Source organism: Pristiophorus japonicus, chromosome 10 (genome assembly GCF_044704955.1).
Source record: "Pristiophorus japonicus isolate sPriJap1 chromosome 10, sPriJap1.hap1, whole genome shotgun sequence".
NCBI lineage: Eukaryota > Metazoa > Chordata > Chondrichthyes > Pristiophoridae > Pristiophorus > Pristiophorus japonicus.
This window is the reverse complement of record NC_091986.1, coordinates 155,019,185-155,037,141: the sequence shown is the minus strand read 5'-3', so window position 1 is coordinate 155,037,141 and position 17,957 is coordinate 155,019,185. Positions and strand designations below refer to the sequence as shown.

Sequence of the window (17,957 nt, the reverse complement as noted above, 5' to 3'; positions counted from 1 at the left end):
TTTCCAGTCTATCCACGTAACTGAAGTCCCTCATCCATGGAATCATTTTAGCTACTAGATCCCTATAGAATATAGTTTTTCAAACTAGGGTCTGTGAATCTTGGGGTCCGCAAGTCCTTCAAACTTCTGGTGGCTGGGCACTGCCATATCATGCTCCTGAGAACAGTATCTGGAGATGTTTGTACTTTTTGTATTTTTTGACATTAGCAAGTTATTTCTGTAGCTGTATTTCTATTATGCCTTATGCAGTTATGGCAGAGTTTTCCCGTGGATGATTAATACTCTTCCAGATGTTAGAAACATAGAAACATAGAAAATAGGTACAGGAGTTGGCTATTCGGCCCTTCGAGCCTGCACCACCATTCAATAAGATCATGGCTGATCATTCACCTCAGTACCCCTTTCCTGCTTTCCCTCCATACCCCTTGATCCCTTTAGCCATAAGGGCCATATCTAACTCCCTCTTGAATATATCCAATGAACTGGCATCAACAACTCTCTGCGGTAGGGAATTCCACAGGTTAACAACTTTCTGAGTGAAGAAGTTTCCCCTCATCTCAGTCCAAAATGGCTTACCCCTTATCCTTAGACTGTGTCCCCTGGTTCTGGACTTCCCCAACATCAGAAACATTCTTCCAGCATCTAACCTGTCTAGTCCCGTCAGAATTTTATATGTTTCTATGAGATCCCCTCTCATCCTTCTAAACTCTAATGAATACAGGCCCTGTCGATCCAGTCTCTCATATGTGAGTCCTACCATCCTGGGAATCAGTCTGGTGAACCTTCGCTGCACTCCTTCAATAGCAAGTACGTCCTTCCTCAGATTAGGAGACCAAAACTGAACACAATATTCCAGGTGAGGCCTCGTCAAGGCCCTGTACAACTGCAGTAAGACTTCCATGCTCCTATACTCAAATCCCCTAGCTAGGAAGGCCAACATACCATTTGCCTTCTTCATCGCCTGCTGTACCTGCATGCCAACTTTCAATAACTGATGTACCATGAGACCCACATCTCATTGCACCACCCCTTTTCCTAATCTGCCGCCATTCAGATAATATTCTGTCTTCATGTTTTTGCCACCAAAGTGGATAACCTCACATTTATCCACATTCTACTGCATCTGTCATGCATTTGCCCACTCACCTAACCTGTCCAAGTCACCCTGCAGCCTCTTAGTGTTCTCCTCACTGCTCACACGGCCACTCAGTTAAGTGTCATTTGTAAACTTGGAGATATTACACTCAATTCCTTCACCTAAATCATTAATGTATATTGTAAATAGCTGGGGTCCCAGCACTGAGTCCTGCGGCACCCCACTAATCACTGCCTGCCATTCTGAAAAGGACCCATTTATCCTGACTCTCTGCTTCCTGTCTGCCAACCAGTTCTCTATCCACATCAGTACATTACCCCCAATACCATGTGCTTTAATTTTGCACACCAATCTCTTGTGTGGGACCTTGTCAAAAGCCTTTTGAAAGTCCAAATACACCACATTCACTGATTCTCTCTTGTCCACTCTACTAGTTACATCCTCAAAAAATTCTAGAAGATTTGTCAAGCATGATTTCCCTTTCATAAATCCATGCTGACTTGGACCGATCCTGTCACTGCTTTCCAAATGTGCTGCTATTTCATCTTTAACAATTGATCCAACATTTTCCCCACTATTGATAGGGCATCAGTATTTTCTACTCATTGCTTGGTGATTAAGATAAAAAATTCCTACAATTAGCCACCCTATCATTGAATGATTGTTGCAACAGCTACTGAGCGAATAGTTCAACAAAACCAATTGAAGGCAATTTTATTAACACGTGTTTGAATTTTGATAGAGAAAATTAAAAGTGACAATAACTCCATTACTTATTAAATATTTGAATTCTTCAAACAATTTCCTGTTTTAAAAATATTTTGGAACCCTTTACGATTTAATTGTGATTACAAGAAGTTTTAAGTATTGTAGCTTCTTGAAAAAGTGTATTAAACACTATAATCAAGTCGTACAGCAAAATGTATACTAATGTCTGAAAATAATTAGCAGGCAGTTAGTACTTGTTAGCTTGTGAAATGAAAATACTTTTAATTACTTAATGTGTAACAAATTGTTTTGTTTTCCTATTCAAGTCTTTGCAAGTTAACGCCCCTTTGATTGACACTAATATACTAAACAGTTCCATTCAGGGTTAAAGGCAAAAAAAATGAAAAGAATATTGCAATAACTTGCCTAAGCTTGTTATAAAATGCACAGCTTACATTTTTTCCACAAAGTGCCTACAGTGAAATACAATGCAAAAATATAAATACTGTTTCATTTTTATTAATCTAATATCAATAAACCAAACAGGCAATTGTTTTAAATTCTGGATTCTAGCTACACAGTTACTGACCAGAAAAATACAAAACTGACTGCTTTGTGTACTTGAGTGGCACATTCTATTGAATGATCTTCATCAGGTTATATTTCACCTCTACACAAGCCCCGTGATATAATTGACAACTGATGTTTAAACTATTAAACTATAATCCTTTGTTTCCCCCTGTGTAATATCATTTGGCTCATTGTGGTGGTTATTGATATTTTTTGTGAGGTCTTTTTGCAATTGTAGCTTGTAAGGTTCTTTTTGGCATACTGTTAGTAGAAGTATTCATACTACAATCCAGAGGGCAAAGGTTCAAGGTCTTGCATTCCCTGATAGTAAAATCTGGCACATTTGATTATGGTGAGTTTTATTCTTTTGTGGTGTTGCCACGTCAGAGGAAGGAAATAACTGACATTGTCCACTCTGGTCCAGTACAAGTGTTTCTTGTCCCTGTTGGCCAACCACAGAACTCTGGGGTCAAGTTTCGGCCTGAGTTGCTCCTATTTTAGAATGGAAATTAGAAATTGCAATTCTCGGCATTTAGTTTGCTCCAGTTCTAGTCAGTTAGAACAGTTTCATTTTGGAACAGATTTTTTTTTTCAAAAGGGGGCGAGTCCGGCCACTTACGCCTGTTTTGAAAGTTTAGGCAGCGAAAACTTACTCCAAACTAACTTAGAATGGAGAAAGTGTAGATTTTTGTACGCTCAGAAAAACCTTGCCTACATTTAGAAAATCAGGCGTAGGTTACAAATCAGGTGTAGGGAAGAGAGATGGGGGGGAGGGGCGGGGGGAGAGAAAGGGAAGTTTACAAACATGAAACACATCACTTTTACAAATAAAGAGCCATTAATAATAAATGATAAATAACTCAATAAATCAATCAATAAATCAATCAAAAAAATTAATGAAAAATAAAAATGTTTAAAAATCAATAAATAAAAAATTAAGTTTCTACTCACCGACTGCAGCACAGGGAGCCCTCCAACAGCGTGCTGGGACGGGGCCCCCCCAGTGTGTCTCTCTCTGTCTATGTCTGTCAGTGTGTGTCTCTCTCTCTCTGTCTGTCAGTGTCAGTGTCTCTCTCTCTGTCAGTGTCTATGTGTTTCTGACAGCGAGGGGAGGAGGGGAAAGGGAGGGAAGGGAGGGAGGGGAGAGGGAAGGGAGGGGAGAGGAGAGGGAGGGGAGAGGAGAGAGGGGTGTCGGGGAAGAGGAGAGAGGAGGGGGGGAGATGAGAGGGAGGAGGCTGAACGGGCCCGGCCAACGTGAAGAAGTTCCAGGCACCCGTAACTGTGGGAGGGGCCCAAAGCAAGCCGCCCCTAGCCCTGGCCAAATGGGCTCACTGGGGCGGTGAAGATCAGGCTGCACCTCCCTCCTCTTCAGCTCCTGTTCTGGCTGTATGCTCCAGCTTCCTCCCCTGTTCAGCTCACGCTCCCTCTGGCTCTCTCGCCCCCCAGCTCCTGCTCCGCTGCCCGATCCCCCCCCCCCCCCCAGCTCCCAGCTCAGTTGCCCACTCCGTTGCCCTGCCCCCCCCAGTTCCTACTCCGCTGCCCGATCCCCCCCCAGCTCCGCTCTGCTGCCCGTTCTCCCCCTACCCCCCCCAGCTCCCACTCCGCTGCCCAACCCCCACCAGCTCCCGCTCTGCTGCCCACTCCCCCCCCCACCCCCCCAAGCTCTTGCTCCGCTGCCCGCTCCCCCCACCCCCAGCTCCTGCTCCACTGCCCGCTCCCCGTCCCCCCGGCTCCACTCCCTCTTCCTTCGGCGGGGCCCGCCCGCCCGGCATCTTGCCGACTGTAGCGCGCATGTGCAGAGGTCCCGGCACTGTTTTCAGTGCAGGGACCTGGCTCCGCCCCCCACAGCTCGTGCTGCGCCGTGCCAAGGGCCTGGATCGACCTGAGGGAGTGGAGAATACCGAAGTAAGTTTTCGGTGCGGTTTTGAGCGCGGAAATCAGATGTGGCTCGCGGCGCAGCCCGAAACTTGACCCCTGTATATCTAGCAGTGGTTGAATGGTGGGGGAACTAGACTACCTTCCTCTTTTATCCTCTGCAAATAATGACATGTTGCTGGGTACTCCTGCTATAATTTCTGAAAGAGACTGCCAGCTATCAAAATAAAACAATGCTATATTTGCAGAAAGAGTTATTTTATTAATCTGCAGCAACCAAAATAACATGCCAGTAAATCAACAAATATAGAAATAAATACAGGATACCAAATTGGTGCTAGTACATGCATGACGCCAGTGAGGTAGAAATCTGATGACTTTCCAGACACCCGAGGACCATTTTGAAAACCTATGATTTACTGGAATGACAACAAAATGTGGGGAATGGGAGATACAGACATACTTCACAGTGCATAGTAAACCAGTCTCACTTAGTGTATCTGACGTCTAGGGGTCTGGTTGCAGAGTCATAGAATTATAGAATGGTTACAGCACAGAAGAAGGCCACTCGGGCTGTCGAGCCCGTGCCGACTCTCGGCTAGTTCCACGCCCCTGCCCTTTCCCTGTAGCCCTGCAATTTTTTTTCCTTCAGATACTTATCCAACTCTCCTTTGAAAGATAACATAGAGTCTGCCTCCAGCACTCTTTCAGGCAGTGCATTCCATAGAAACATAGAAAATAGGTGCAGGAGTAGGCCATTCGGCCCATCGAGCCTGTACCGCCATTCAATAAGATCATGGCTGATCATTCCCTCCGTACCCCTTTCCTGCTTTCTCTCCATACCCCTTGATCCCCTTAGCCTTAAGGGCCATATCTAACTCCCTCATGAATATATCCAATGAACTGGCATCAACAACTCTCTGCGGCAGGGAATTCCACAGGTTAACCACTCTCTGAGTGAAGAAGTTTCTCCTCATCTCAGTCCTAAATGGCCTACCACTTATCCTAAGTCTATGTCCACTGGTTCTGGACTTCCCCAACATTGGGAACATTCTTCCCGCATCTAACCTGTCCAGTCCCGTCAGAATCTTATACATTTCTATGAGATCCCCTCTCATCCTTGTAAACTCCAGTGAATAAAGGCCCAGTTGATCCAGTCTCTCCTCATATGACAGTCCAGCCATCCCTGGAATCAGTTTGGTGAACCTTCGCTGCACTCCCTCAATAGCAAGAACGTCCTTCCTCAGATTAGGAGACCAAAACTGAACACAATATTCCAGGTGAGGACTCACTAAGGCCCTGTACAACTGCAGTAAGACCTCCCTGTTCCTATACTCAAATCCCCTAGCTATGAAGGCCAACATACCATTTGCCTTCTTCACTGCCTGCTGTACCTGCATGCCAACCTTCAATGACTGATGTACCATGACACCCAAGTCTCGTTGCACCTCCCCTTTTCCTAATCTGCCGCTATTCAGATAATATTCTGCCTTCATGTTTTTGCCCCCAAAATGGATAACCTCACATTTATCCAGATTATACTGCATCTGCCATGCATTTGCCCACTCACCTAACCTGTCCAAGTCACCCTGCAGCCTCTTAGCATCCTCCTCACAGCTCACACGGCCACCCAGTTTAGTGTCATTTGCAAACTTGGAGATATTATACTCAGTTCCTTCATCTAAATCGTTAATGTATATTGTAAAGAGCTGGGGTCCCAGCACTGAGCCCTGCGGCACTCCACTAGTCACTGCCTGCCATTCTGAAAAGGACCCGTTTATCCCGACTCTCTGCTTCCTGTCTGCCAACCAGTTCTCTATCCATGTCAGTACGTTACCCCCAATACCATGTGTTTTAATTTTGCACACTAATCTCTTGTGTGGGACCTTGTCAAAAGCCTTTTGAAAGTCCAAATACACCACATCCACTGGTTCTCCCTTGTCCACTCTACTAGTTACATCCTCAAAAAATTCCAGAAGATTCGTCAAGCATGATTTCCCTTTCGTAAATCCATGCTGACTTGGTCCGATCCTGTCACTGCTTTCCAAATGCGCTGCTATTTCATCCTTAATGATTGATTCCAACATTTTCCCCACTACTGATGTCAGGCTAACCGGTCTATAATTACCTGTTTTCTCCCTTTTTAAAAAAGTGGTGTTACATTAGCTGCCCTTCAGTCCATAGAAACTGATCCAGAGTCGATAGACTGTTGGAAAATGATCACCAATGCATATTTCTAGGGCCACTTCCTTAAGTACTCTGGGATGCAGACTATCAGGCCCCGGGGATTTATCGGCCTTCAATCCCATCAATTTCCCTAACACAATTTCCCGCCTAATAAGGATATCCTTCAGTTCCTCCTTCTCACTAGACCCACTGTCCCCTAGTACATTCGGAAGGTTATTTGTGTCTTCCTTCGTAAAGACAGAACCGAAGTATTTGTTCAATTGGTCTGCCATTTCTTTGTTCCCCATTATAAGTTCACCTGAATCCGACTGGAAGGGACCTACGTTTGTCTTCACTAATCTTTTTCTCTTCACATATTTATAGAAGCTTTTGCAGTCAGTTTTTATGTTCCCTGCAAGCTTCCTCTTGTACTCTATTTTCCCCCTCTTAATTAAACCCTTAGTCCTCCACTGCTGAATTTTAAATTTCTCCCAGTCCTCAGGTTTGTTGCTTTTTCTAGCCAAATGATATGCCTCTTCCTTGGTTTTAACAATACCCTTAATTTCCCTTGTTCACCATGGTTGAGCCAGCTTCCCCGTTTTATTTTTACTCTAGACAGGGATGTACAATTGCTGAAGTTCATCCATGTGATCTTTAAATGTTTGCCATTGCTTATCCACCGTCAACCCTTTAAGTATCCTTTGCCGGTCTATTCTAGCCAATTCACGCCTCATACCATCGAAGTTATCTTTCCTTAAGTTCAGGACCCTAGTTTCTGAATTAACTGTGTCACTCTCATCTTAATAAAGAATTCTACCATATTATGGTCACTCTTCCCCAATGGGCCTCGCACAACAAGATTGCTAATTAGTCCCTTCTCATTACACATCACCCAATCTAGGATGCCAGCTCTCTAGTTGGTTCCTCGACATATTGGTCTAGAAAACCATCCCTGATACACTCCAGGAAATCCTCCTCCACCGCATTGCTACCAGTTTGGTTAGCCCAATCAATATGTAGATTAAAGTCGCTCATGATAACTGCTGTACCTTTATTGCTCACATCCCTTATTTCTTGTTTGATGCTGTCCCCAACCTCACTACTACTGATTGGTGGTCTATACACAACTTCCACTAGCGTTTTCTGACCTTTGGAATTCCGCAGCTCCACCCATACCGATTCCACATCATCCAAGCTAATGTCCCTCCTTACTATTGCATTAATTTCGTCTTTAACCAGCAATGCCACCCCGCCTCCTTTTCCTCTCTGCCTTTCCTTCCTAAATGTTGAATACCCCTGGATATTGAGTCCCCAGCCTTGGTCAACCTGGAGCCATGTCTCCGTGATGCCAATTACATCATATCCGTTAACTACTATCTGCGCAGTTAATTCGTCCACCTTATTCCGAATAATCCTCGCTTTGAGGCACAGAGCTTTCAGGCTTGTCTTTTTAACACACTTTGCCCCAATAGAATTTTGCTGTAATGTGGCCCTTTTTGTTTTTTGCCTTGGGTTTCTCTGCCCTCCACTTTTACTATTCTCCTTTCTATCTTTTGCTTCAGCCTCCATTTTATTTCCCTCTGTCTCCCTGCATAGGTTCCCATCCCCCTGCCATATTAGTTTAACTCCTCCCAAACAGCACTAGCAAACACTCCCCCTCGGACATTGGTTCCGGTCCTGCCCTGGTGCAGACCGTCCGGTTTGTACTGGTCCCACCTCCCCCAGAACCAGTTCCAATGTCCCAGGAATTTGAATCCCTCCCTTCTGCACCACTCCTCAAGCCATGTATTCATCTGAGCTATCCTGCGATTCCTACTCTGACTAGCACATGGCACTGGTAGCAATCCTGAGATTACTACTTTTGAGGTCCTACTTTTTAATTTAGCTCCTAGCTCCCTAACTTCGTCTCGTAGGACCTCATCCCGTTTTTTACCTATATCATTGGTACCTATATGCTGGCTGTTCACCCTCCCTTTTCAGAATGTCCTGCACCCGCTCTGAAACATCCTTGATCCTTGCACCAGGGAGGCAACATTCCATCCTGGAGTCTTGGTTGCGGCCGCAGAAACGCCTATCTATTCCCCTTACAATCGAATCCCCTATCACTATAGCTCTCCAACTCTTTTTCCTGCCCTCCTGTGCCGCAGAGCCACCCACGGTGCCATGAACTTGGCTGCTGCTGCTCCCTCCTGATAAGTCATCCCCCTCAACAGTACCCAAAGCGGTGTATCTGTTTTGCAGGGGGATGACCGCAGGGGACCCCTGCACTACCTTCCTTGCACTGCTCTTCCTGTGTACCCTTTTCCTGCGGTAAGACCAACTCACTAAACGTGCTATTCACGTCATTCTCAGCATCGTGCATGCTCTAGAATGAATCCACCCGCAGCTCCAGTGCCGCATTGCGGTCCGTCAGGAGCTGGATTTTAACCACTCGCTTTGCAAACAAAAATTCTTGCGTCGCCTTTGGTTCTTTTGCCAATCACCTTAAATCAATGTCCTCTGGTTCTTGACCTTTCTGGCAATGGGAATAGTTTCTCTCTATCTACTCTGTCCAGACCCTTCATGATTTTGAACACCTCTCCTCTCAATCTTCGCTGCTCCAAGGAGAACAACCCCAGCTTCTCCAGTCTATCAACGTAACTGAAGTACCTCATTCCTGGAATCATTCTCATAAATCTTTTCTGCACCCTCTCTAAGGCCTTCCTAAAGTGCAGTGCCCAGAATTAGACACAGTACTCCAGTTGTGGCCAAACTAGTGTTTTGTACAGATTCATCATAATTTTCACACTTTTGTACTCTATACCTCTATTTATGAAGCACAGGATCCCAAAAACCTTGTTAACTGCTTTCTCAACCTGCCCTGCCACCTTCAACGATTTATGCACACATACCCCCAGGTCTGTAAGGGGTTCTCAAGGGGGTTGTTGTTGTGCCTTGGGTGTCTCTCTCTGGGCTTCTGCCCTCACAGCTTATGCCTGTGAGGTACCCTGAGTGCTGCAAGAGCACCCCTGGAGAGACTGTGTCCACAGCTTACAAAGGGGGTTTTTGAGACTCGTGCGTCCCCACAGCTTATGCCTAGCCTGTGAGGCACCTGTGAGTGTCAAACACTCCTAACCCCTTCTTCCCTAACCTATGACACACAGTTGAGCGTTTTCGAGCCGCTCCTAGCTTCCCTTACACTGTTCTGACATAAGACTCACGATCAGGAGATAGAACTGAGACAAGGTGATTCCAAGAGGAACTTAGGCTTCCAATTTATTTGACAAGGTGTATCTCAAGAAACAGCAATACACCAACAAAACAATCCCCCTAAATCCCACTAAACGGACACAACGGAAATCTTTACACAAGTTTAGCAGTACAATGCCCAACCTCCCACATTTCCTGGCCTAACTGAGTTGGGAGTTCCGGGGACCAGAGGTTACACTCACTACTGTGCCTTCTGCAGTCTGGTGGTTTGTTTCTTCTATCTTCGGTGTCTTCGGACACTGGTTTTCCTTCAGTGTCGAGAGGCTTGCTGGTTGTTGGATCACGAGAGCAGGGAACCACACACAATGCGTCAGAAACCCCTTTTTATAGCCAGATTATCCAGTCCGCCTCTCCTGCTGAAATCGATCGTTCCCATTGGTGGGCTTTGTGATTTTGAAAAATGCAGCAGTTTTAGATTATTGCTGGTTTTTTCCACTGATGTTAACCTACTCAAGGTGTCGGTGTTGATTGCATTGGCCTCCTGTAGCCATTGTGTAGGCCCTTGGGTTGTTTTGGGTTCCCCAGTTTCTGAAGGTCTGCATAATTTTCCTCCAATTCAGTTTTTGAGTAGGTGTTGATTGGGTTGAAAGCCCCATGCTTCGGGCTGACTCTGTCCCACCATTGGCCCTCCGGTGTCCTCCCCTGTCCAATCACTGCTCTGCCAAGGTCAAACCGTCTCGGTTTCAATTTCACATTGCAGTACAGACAGATCCCACAGCCCTTTTCCTTCTGGGTAAAATGAGGAGGTTTTTATCCTCCCCTACAGTCTCGAGGGGCTAGATGGCCTACTCCTGTTCCTAATTCTCTCTGTTCGTTCACCCTCTTTACGATTATACCCTTTATTTTATATTTCCTCTCCTCATTCTTTCTACCAAAATGCATCACTTCACATTTTTCTGCGTTAAATTTCACCAGCCTGTCTATGTTTTCCTGAAGTCTATCATTCTCGTCCTCACTCTTCACTATACTTCCAAGTTTTATGGCATCTGCAAATTTTGAAATTGTGTCCTGAAGACCCAAGTCCAAGTCATTAATCTATATCAAGAAAAGCAGTGGTCCTAGAGCCGACCCGTGGGGAACACCACTGTATACCTTCCTGAAAAACAACTGTTCACCACTGCTCTCTCTTTCTTGTCACTTAGCCAATTTCATATCCAGGCTGCCACTGTCCCTCTTACTCCATGGGCTTCAATTTTGCTGGCAAGCCTATTATGTGGCACTTTGTCGAACGTCTTTTGGAAATCCGTGTACACTACGTCAACCATATTGCCCTCATCAACCCTCTGTTACCTCATCAAAAAACTCAATCAAATTGGTTAAACACAATTTTCCTTTAACAAATCCGTGCTGGCTTTCCTTAATCAATCCACCCCTATCCAAGTGACTTCTAATTTTGTCCCTGATTACTGTTTCTAAAAGCTTCCCCACTACAGAGGTTAAACTGACTGGCCTGTAGTTGCTGGATTTATCTTTACAACCTTTTTTGAACAGTGGTGTAACATTTGCAATTCTTCAGTTCTCTGGCACCACCCCCATATCAATGGAGGATTGGAATATTAATGGCCACTATCTCTGTGATTTCCGTCCTCAATTCCCTCAGCATCCTAGGGATTCCATCTGCTTCTGGTGATTTATCTACTTTAAGTACAGCCAGCCTTTCTAATAGCTCTTCTTTATCAATTCCTATCCTATCAAGTGTCTCCACTACCTTCTCCGTCACTATGTTTATGGCAGCATCCTCTTGGTGAAGACAGATGCAAAGTACTCATTTAGAACTGTCATTTAGAACCTCTACCTCCATGTATCGGTCTCCATTTTGGTTCCTAAGCGGCCCCACCTCCTCACTATCCTTTTACTAATCAAATGCCTATAGAAAACTTTTGGATTACCTTTTATCTTGGATGCCATTCTATTTTCATACCCTCTCTTTGCCCCTCTTATTTTCTTTTTCACTTCTCCGCCCTTTCTATATATAGCCTGATTCTCAGATGTATTTGCAACCTGACATCTGTCATATGCGCTCTTTTTCTACTTCATCTTCTCTATCTGTTTTGTCATCCAGGGAGCTCTGAGTTTAGTTGCCCTATCTTTCCCCCTCATGGGAATGTACCTCGACTGTACTTGGATCAATGATCCACTACAGTTTTGCCTGCCAATCTTTGATTCCAGTTTACCCGGGCCAGATTCGTTCTCATCCCACTGAAATTGGCTTCCCCTAGATAAACATTTTGGCCCCAAGTTTCCACATGATTTGCTCCTGATTTTTAGGAGCAACTGGTGGAGAACGGAGTATCTTAGAAATCGGAATTCTCCACATTTAAGTTTTCTGCAGTTCTAGTCAGGTAGAACAGTTTCACTTTTGAACAGAATTTATTTTTCAAAAGGGGGCGTGTCCGGCCACTGACGCCTGATTTGAAAGTTTCCACAGTGAAAACATACTCCAAACTAACTTAGAATGGAGCAAGTGAAGATTTTTGTAGGCTTGAAAAAACCTTGTCTACACATTAAAAAATCAGGCGCAGGTTACAAATTAGGCATCGGGAACGAGGTTGGGTGGGGGAGTGGGGGGAAGGGAAGTCATTAAATTCTACAATAAATCCTTAGTTATACTTATACAAATATTATACAAATAAATCCAACCTGAATAAAAATGTATAAGCAAAGAAAAGATTAAATAAACCATGTTCCTACCTGTGTGAAAGTGCTTCAGGCAGGCCTTTCAGGCAGCGGTTTGCCGTCGGGACCGACCGACAGCAGGGGGAGGGAGGGAGAAAGCTGCAAGAAGCCTCAGTACTTGAGGTAGCCGTTTGCCGTCGGGCCCGACAGACGGCAGGGGGAGAAAGCTGCAAGAAGCCTCAGTGCTGATCATGGAAGGGCAATGTGGTTTTATTAAAAAATGTTAAAAATTGAACAGCTACAAAGAATTTGAATAGTCTCAAACAAGTGCATGTGTCCCGTTTATCACAGTCTATCTTTAATTACAGAATGCACTCCCTCACCCTCACACACAGAAATATCAAGAAAATTAAAATGCAAGCCTTTACAAGGGTTCAATAAACAAATTTTCACTTTTTCTGCAGCACTTTTTAAAATGGCCGAGTGCCAATGTTTACTTCAGACTGCGCGTGCGCGAACGCTCCAACGCGCACGCGCAGGGTTGCCGGCACGAATAAAACTCATTTAAATTGTACCCGCCCCCTCCTACTTACAAAATCGGCGCGAGTGGTAGGCTCCGCCCCCTGTGCGCCGCGCCAAGCAGACATCGAGCTGCAAAGCGCTCGAGAATAGCGCGTTTTTTTTCAGGCGCCGTTTTCGGCGCGAAAAACGGGCGCCCAGCTCGGAGGGGCACCTGTTTTGCCGCGTGTGGAAACTTGGGGCCTTTTAGTCTAGATTACTCCCTGTTCTTTTCCATAGCTAATCTAAACCTTATGAGTATTATGAGTATTAGATTTGCTTGGGCGTGGTAATTACTTTTTCATCTCTGCTCCTATGTTGGCTTATTGGGACAAATGGCTAAGTGAGGGAAAATACAAATTAATTTCTTCTTTTAAATTTTTATTTTTTGAATAATATTCAAGGTGAGTTATTGCAGTTCTTCAGTCTGGCTTTTGCTACATATAATGGGCAGGAAGATGGCTTGATCCTAGATATATCTCCTGGTGCCCCACTGTTGAATTCAAAGATAAATGAAATACTACCCAAGCTGGACCACCTCATTTGTCTTTAACCTGTAGGCAGATACGTGAGATTCCACTTGAACGATAGGAGACGGTACAGGATAGATATGGGTGACAAACTTGTGGATTAGAGGGAGCTAAACTGTGCTTTCCTTAAATATTGAAGTAATCAATTACCCTACTATTGAGTACAGGATGTTCTCAGCAGCTGTCAAAATATACACTTTTTTCACAGTTCAGGATACTGTAAACCCTTCAAAGTGAATGTTCTGAAATAGAATTAGACAAATATGTCAACATTTTGAAATATTCTTCAGAATTTGCAACCTTGTTTTTTTTTAACTCCTCGGAAGATTCATATCTATATATATGAATCTTTTGAGGACTGCAGTAAAAAAATATATATCTATATATATCTGTGTGAGTAAGTAAGTAACAATAAGAGATGAAATAAAGTGAATACAATCAAGTGACTGTTCAGTCAGCAATGTTGCATTTAATTTTTCTGTTATCGCAATCTTATTGTGACTTTTTCTACATTTCAGGTAAGGATACCTAAGAGAATGAAGTCAAAGTAGTCTTTATATTGAAAAATATTTAAGGACAAGTAAAAGGAGTAAAAATACAATGATTACAGCAAACTAAACGTTAACTTGCTGAAAATCTGTGCAGCACCAGAAACCCAAAGAGAGCTTATTTATGATAAACAAAAATTGGTTTTGTGATGAGGCCAAAGACATTTCCAGCCACTTCGTATTCTGGAAACAGCCGCCAGAGACTGCAGGAAATTCGGGAGGGGTTGAAACAACCTCATAAACCTTCGGGTCAGGGTTTAAATGCCGGCTCTAACAATGAAACCCAGCATGACCCTAAAGCCACGGTTGGAAAGGATGCCACCAGACAGCAGCAGATGCGACCTGTCCCAAAATTTGGGCCTTATCAGAAAGCTCTCAGAGAAATCAGAAACTCCCTGATGCCATTTGCAAATGAGTTGGGTTCATCCATCAGTGTTGAAGTAAATAGACAGATGCTTCAAGAATTGGTAAATGCTGGATGTGATCAGGTATGTTGCACAGATATTATACATTTTTGTTGTATGTCATTTTATATTTTATGCTTCTATCTTGACAGACACAATGGGCTGATTGGCCTCCTTCTATGCCGAAAATTTCTATGATTCTATGATTTTGAGTACTGGTGGATAACAGAAAATAGATTGGCCCCAAATATCTGTGGGGCCAGCTGCGCATTCATGCTGTAAATAGGCTGGGAGTGCAATAGAGGGAAAACAAAATAGGGCAGGACTCAGAAATGCTGGATCCCAGTCCAGACTGAATTTCTGGCAGGGGCTGTTTGGGGTGGAATCTTTGTCAGCCTCAAATATGGGCCATGATATCTGATGGGGCATGGCTATTCTGATTAATTCTGATACCAGAAACTTTCTTAGAGACAGCCCCTGTCTCCTGCTATGCAACCAGGATGAATCCAGCATACAGGTCAACTAAGGGGCGAAAGTGGCTGGCATCTGCCGGCTCGAGTCTTGGTCCGAAGGAAGTCAGAAATTGCTTCCTGGACTTTTCCTGCTCAGCCCTCTAACAAAGAGGGCTGATTATTTTCACTGCTATATTTTCTGGAAAGGTGGGGGGGGGGGGGCGTGGATAGCCAGAAGTCCCCCCATCCCCTCCCAAGCAACCATCTGATGCTGCTTTTCCCACCTCCTTTGGTGGGTACCCAAAGGGGATCTATAGTAGCGTGGGTGCTTGTCACTACCATATAAATGAGGTGACCCTGGATACTTAGGACTGGAGGTCACTGGGGACCTCTCTGCTGTACTTACTTCTGCCAGCAGGCCAGACCTGAGGATTTCTGAGGCTATTGTTTCATTAAACAATGTCCCAAAAACTGTGGTTGGAAAAGAGATTTTTCCCTTCTCTGATTTCGCTCCCCCACAATACTAATGCTTGTTTTGTGGGTGCCTGCCAGCTGCCCTCCAATATCTCACACAAGTAATTCATCTCCACATGAGCCTAAAATGTGACTGTTGGCAGACTGTTCAATTGTGGGAGTCATTCTCTCCTCCCTCGATCTTTTTCATGCACACCAGTTACTGGATAGCAATCAGGAATTAGAACTCTGCTGATGTTATACTCTATTTCCTAATCTGGGAAGTATGAGGCTAGTCGGAGTGTGCATGCTGCTGTTCTGCTGAGATTAACTAATTCAGCACAGACTGGGATGAATCCTGGAACTTTTCTGGTCTGACTGGCTCAGTACTACTTCACACAGTGCATTTACTGCCTAAACTTCAGGGAATCAGAAGAAGAGTTCATAGGGGGCTGGGATTCTGTTTGAAAGGTAGTGTTTACTTCGTATATTTGCTACATAACTCCCAATTGGAGAACGTCACAAGCAGGATGTTGTCTGTCATCGCTGGGTATTATACTGTGGTATGTCCTGACTGTATGATTCCAAAACCTGCATGTGTGTGAACCCACCATCATGCGGTGTATTATTTGGCTTTTTTACTCTTAGTCACTGCTTGCCGAGAGAAATTTTATCTATCACTGTTGTAGAATTCCAAAAGCATTATCATTGGTCCTGTCATTATCTTATCGTGAGGTTCTGGAATCCTTTCTATGTCTTATCTGTTTTACATTTTTCATTGACTGCATTGCACACTACTTTGGGTCTCTTGTGTAATTGGATAAGGTTTAAAAATTGAAGGTGTTTGCTGGACCTTGATTCCATCATATTGCTGTAGTTTTATCTTTGTCTTGTTTTCTATTATAATAACACAGCTCCATATTGCACGATTTCCTAAACATTTTTGGATGTTTATTGAGGGTTAAAATGTAAAAAATAACTATTAAACATAAATAATTTAAAAATATTTATAATTAATTGAAATATGAAGTGCAAAATGACTTTTGCCTAATATTAGCAAAATATATATATTTTGTGAAAATACTCTTCTTTGTGCCACTCAATACATTTTATATTTTACTTTTGTGCCAGGTATAAAATGTTGGTGTTTGAGGAACTTTTATACATATTTTCTATATATTCACTTTTGCTCTGCTGGATATAGAATTAATCCATACTGTTTGCACAACAGGTTATATGATTTGCAGTTTAAAAGTTAGCAAGAACTTTTGACAAAACTGCTCAAGTTTCAGATTATAAAAAACAAAAGGCGCTATCACATTATCATAAATGATGTGTTATACTTGTTTTGTTGAAAGGCCGTCTAGGCCACATATTGGCTTGGAGAGAGGGAAATGGAGGAGAGGTTTCATCCTCATGATTTGAAGAATTTCATGCCCATTCCTTTTTTACAGGTAAATCTACACAGGATTCATACTAGCATATTAGAGAATTAGAAGGTCTTGCACCAAAATTGTAATCTGTCATGGAATTTGGCTAAATAGCTAAAAAGCCTTTGTCCTTTTTTTTTAATTACATAGAATTACATAGAATGTACAGCACAGAAACAGACCGTTTAGTAAAACTGGTGCATGCCAGTGTTTATGTTCTGCATGAGCCTCATCTCACTCCTCTTCATCTAACTCTATCAGCATATCCTTATATTTCTTTCTCCCTCATGTGTTTATCTAGCTTCCCCTTAAATGTGTCTATGCTATCCGCCTCAACTACTTGCAGTAGCAAGTTCCACATTCTAACCACTTTTTGGGTAAATAAGTTTCTGAATTCCCTATTAGATTTATTAATGATTATCTTATATTAATTGTCCCTAGTTTTGGTCTCACCCATAAGCGGAAACATCTTCTTTACGTCTACCCTATCAAACCCTTTCAGAAGCTTAAAAACCTCTATCAGTTCATCCCTCATCCTTCTCTTTTCTAGATAGGTAAAACCTCTCAGTTCTGGTATCATCCTTGTAATAATTGTCTTTAATGAGAACCTATATCAGTCTCCAATCCCTGGAAGAAACTTTTTTTCCGCATGCAGTTGCTGTTTTTAGATATTTAAAAAATAAATCTTTGAGGAGACTACATTTAATAATTGGTAAATTTACTGTACAGTTTTGTCACATGGTGCATATAGGAGAATACACTGGCACATTTAGGGTTGTCAGAAATGGTTCTTCACATGTTGAGAAACTCTGTTTATGTGAAACAATGTTGAGGTTGATGTCAGTGTTTCTAAACACTTTCCGATCTGATCTGGACAAAACTAACCAGATTTGTTGTTTGGCGGTCTGCACAGAACGGGATTAAATAAAGTGCACTTAAACAGAGAGTTTTTTGGGGGAATTTGGAAAGAGTAGGAATTCGGAGAAGAGGGGAAGGAGTTGCTGCTTTTGCCTACACTACTCGTAGTGCTTTGTGTTACAGGTAGATATTTAATTTCAATACCCGTAACTTAATCTAGATCAATGAAGTAATCTAGAAACAAAACTGTAAACTAAGCTACTTAAATAGAACAAGGCCATATAGGGATGGAAGTGCAGGTGGTGTGCCACAACTGCAGTATGTGAGAGTTTGTGGAGAGCATTGTGATCCCGGACAACCACGTTTGCAGTAAGTGCCTGCATCTTGAGGAACTTCAGCTCAGAGTTGTTGAACTGGAGTCTGAGGTGCAGACATTGTAGGGCA

The 17,957-nt window shown here is 43.4% G+C and overlaps 1 protein-coding gene across 4 annotated transcripts in view; it reads left to right on the top strand.

Moving 5' to 3' along the window:
• lats2 (large tumor suppressor kinase 2) overlaps window positions 1-17,957 on the top strand; it is a 135,654-nt gene that overhangs the window by 3,253 nt on the left and 114,444 nt on the right. For all 4 annotated transcript variants that reach the window (XM_070892200.1, XM_070892199.1, XM_070892197.1 and 1 more), the window contains exon 2: window positions 13,887-14,404. In XM_070892200.1, coding sequence (XP_070748301.1) covers window positions 14,066-14,404 — 339 coding nt within the window. In that variant the 5' untranslated portion in view covers window positions 13,887-14,065. The remainder of the gene's footprint in view (window positions 1-13,886; window positions 14,405-17,957) is intronic.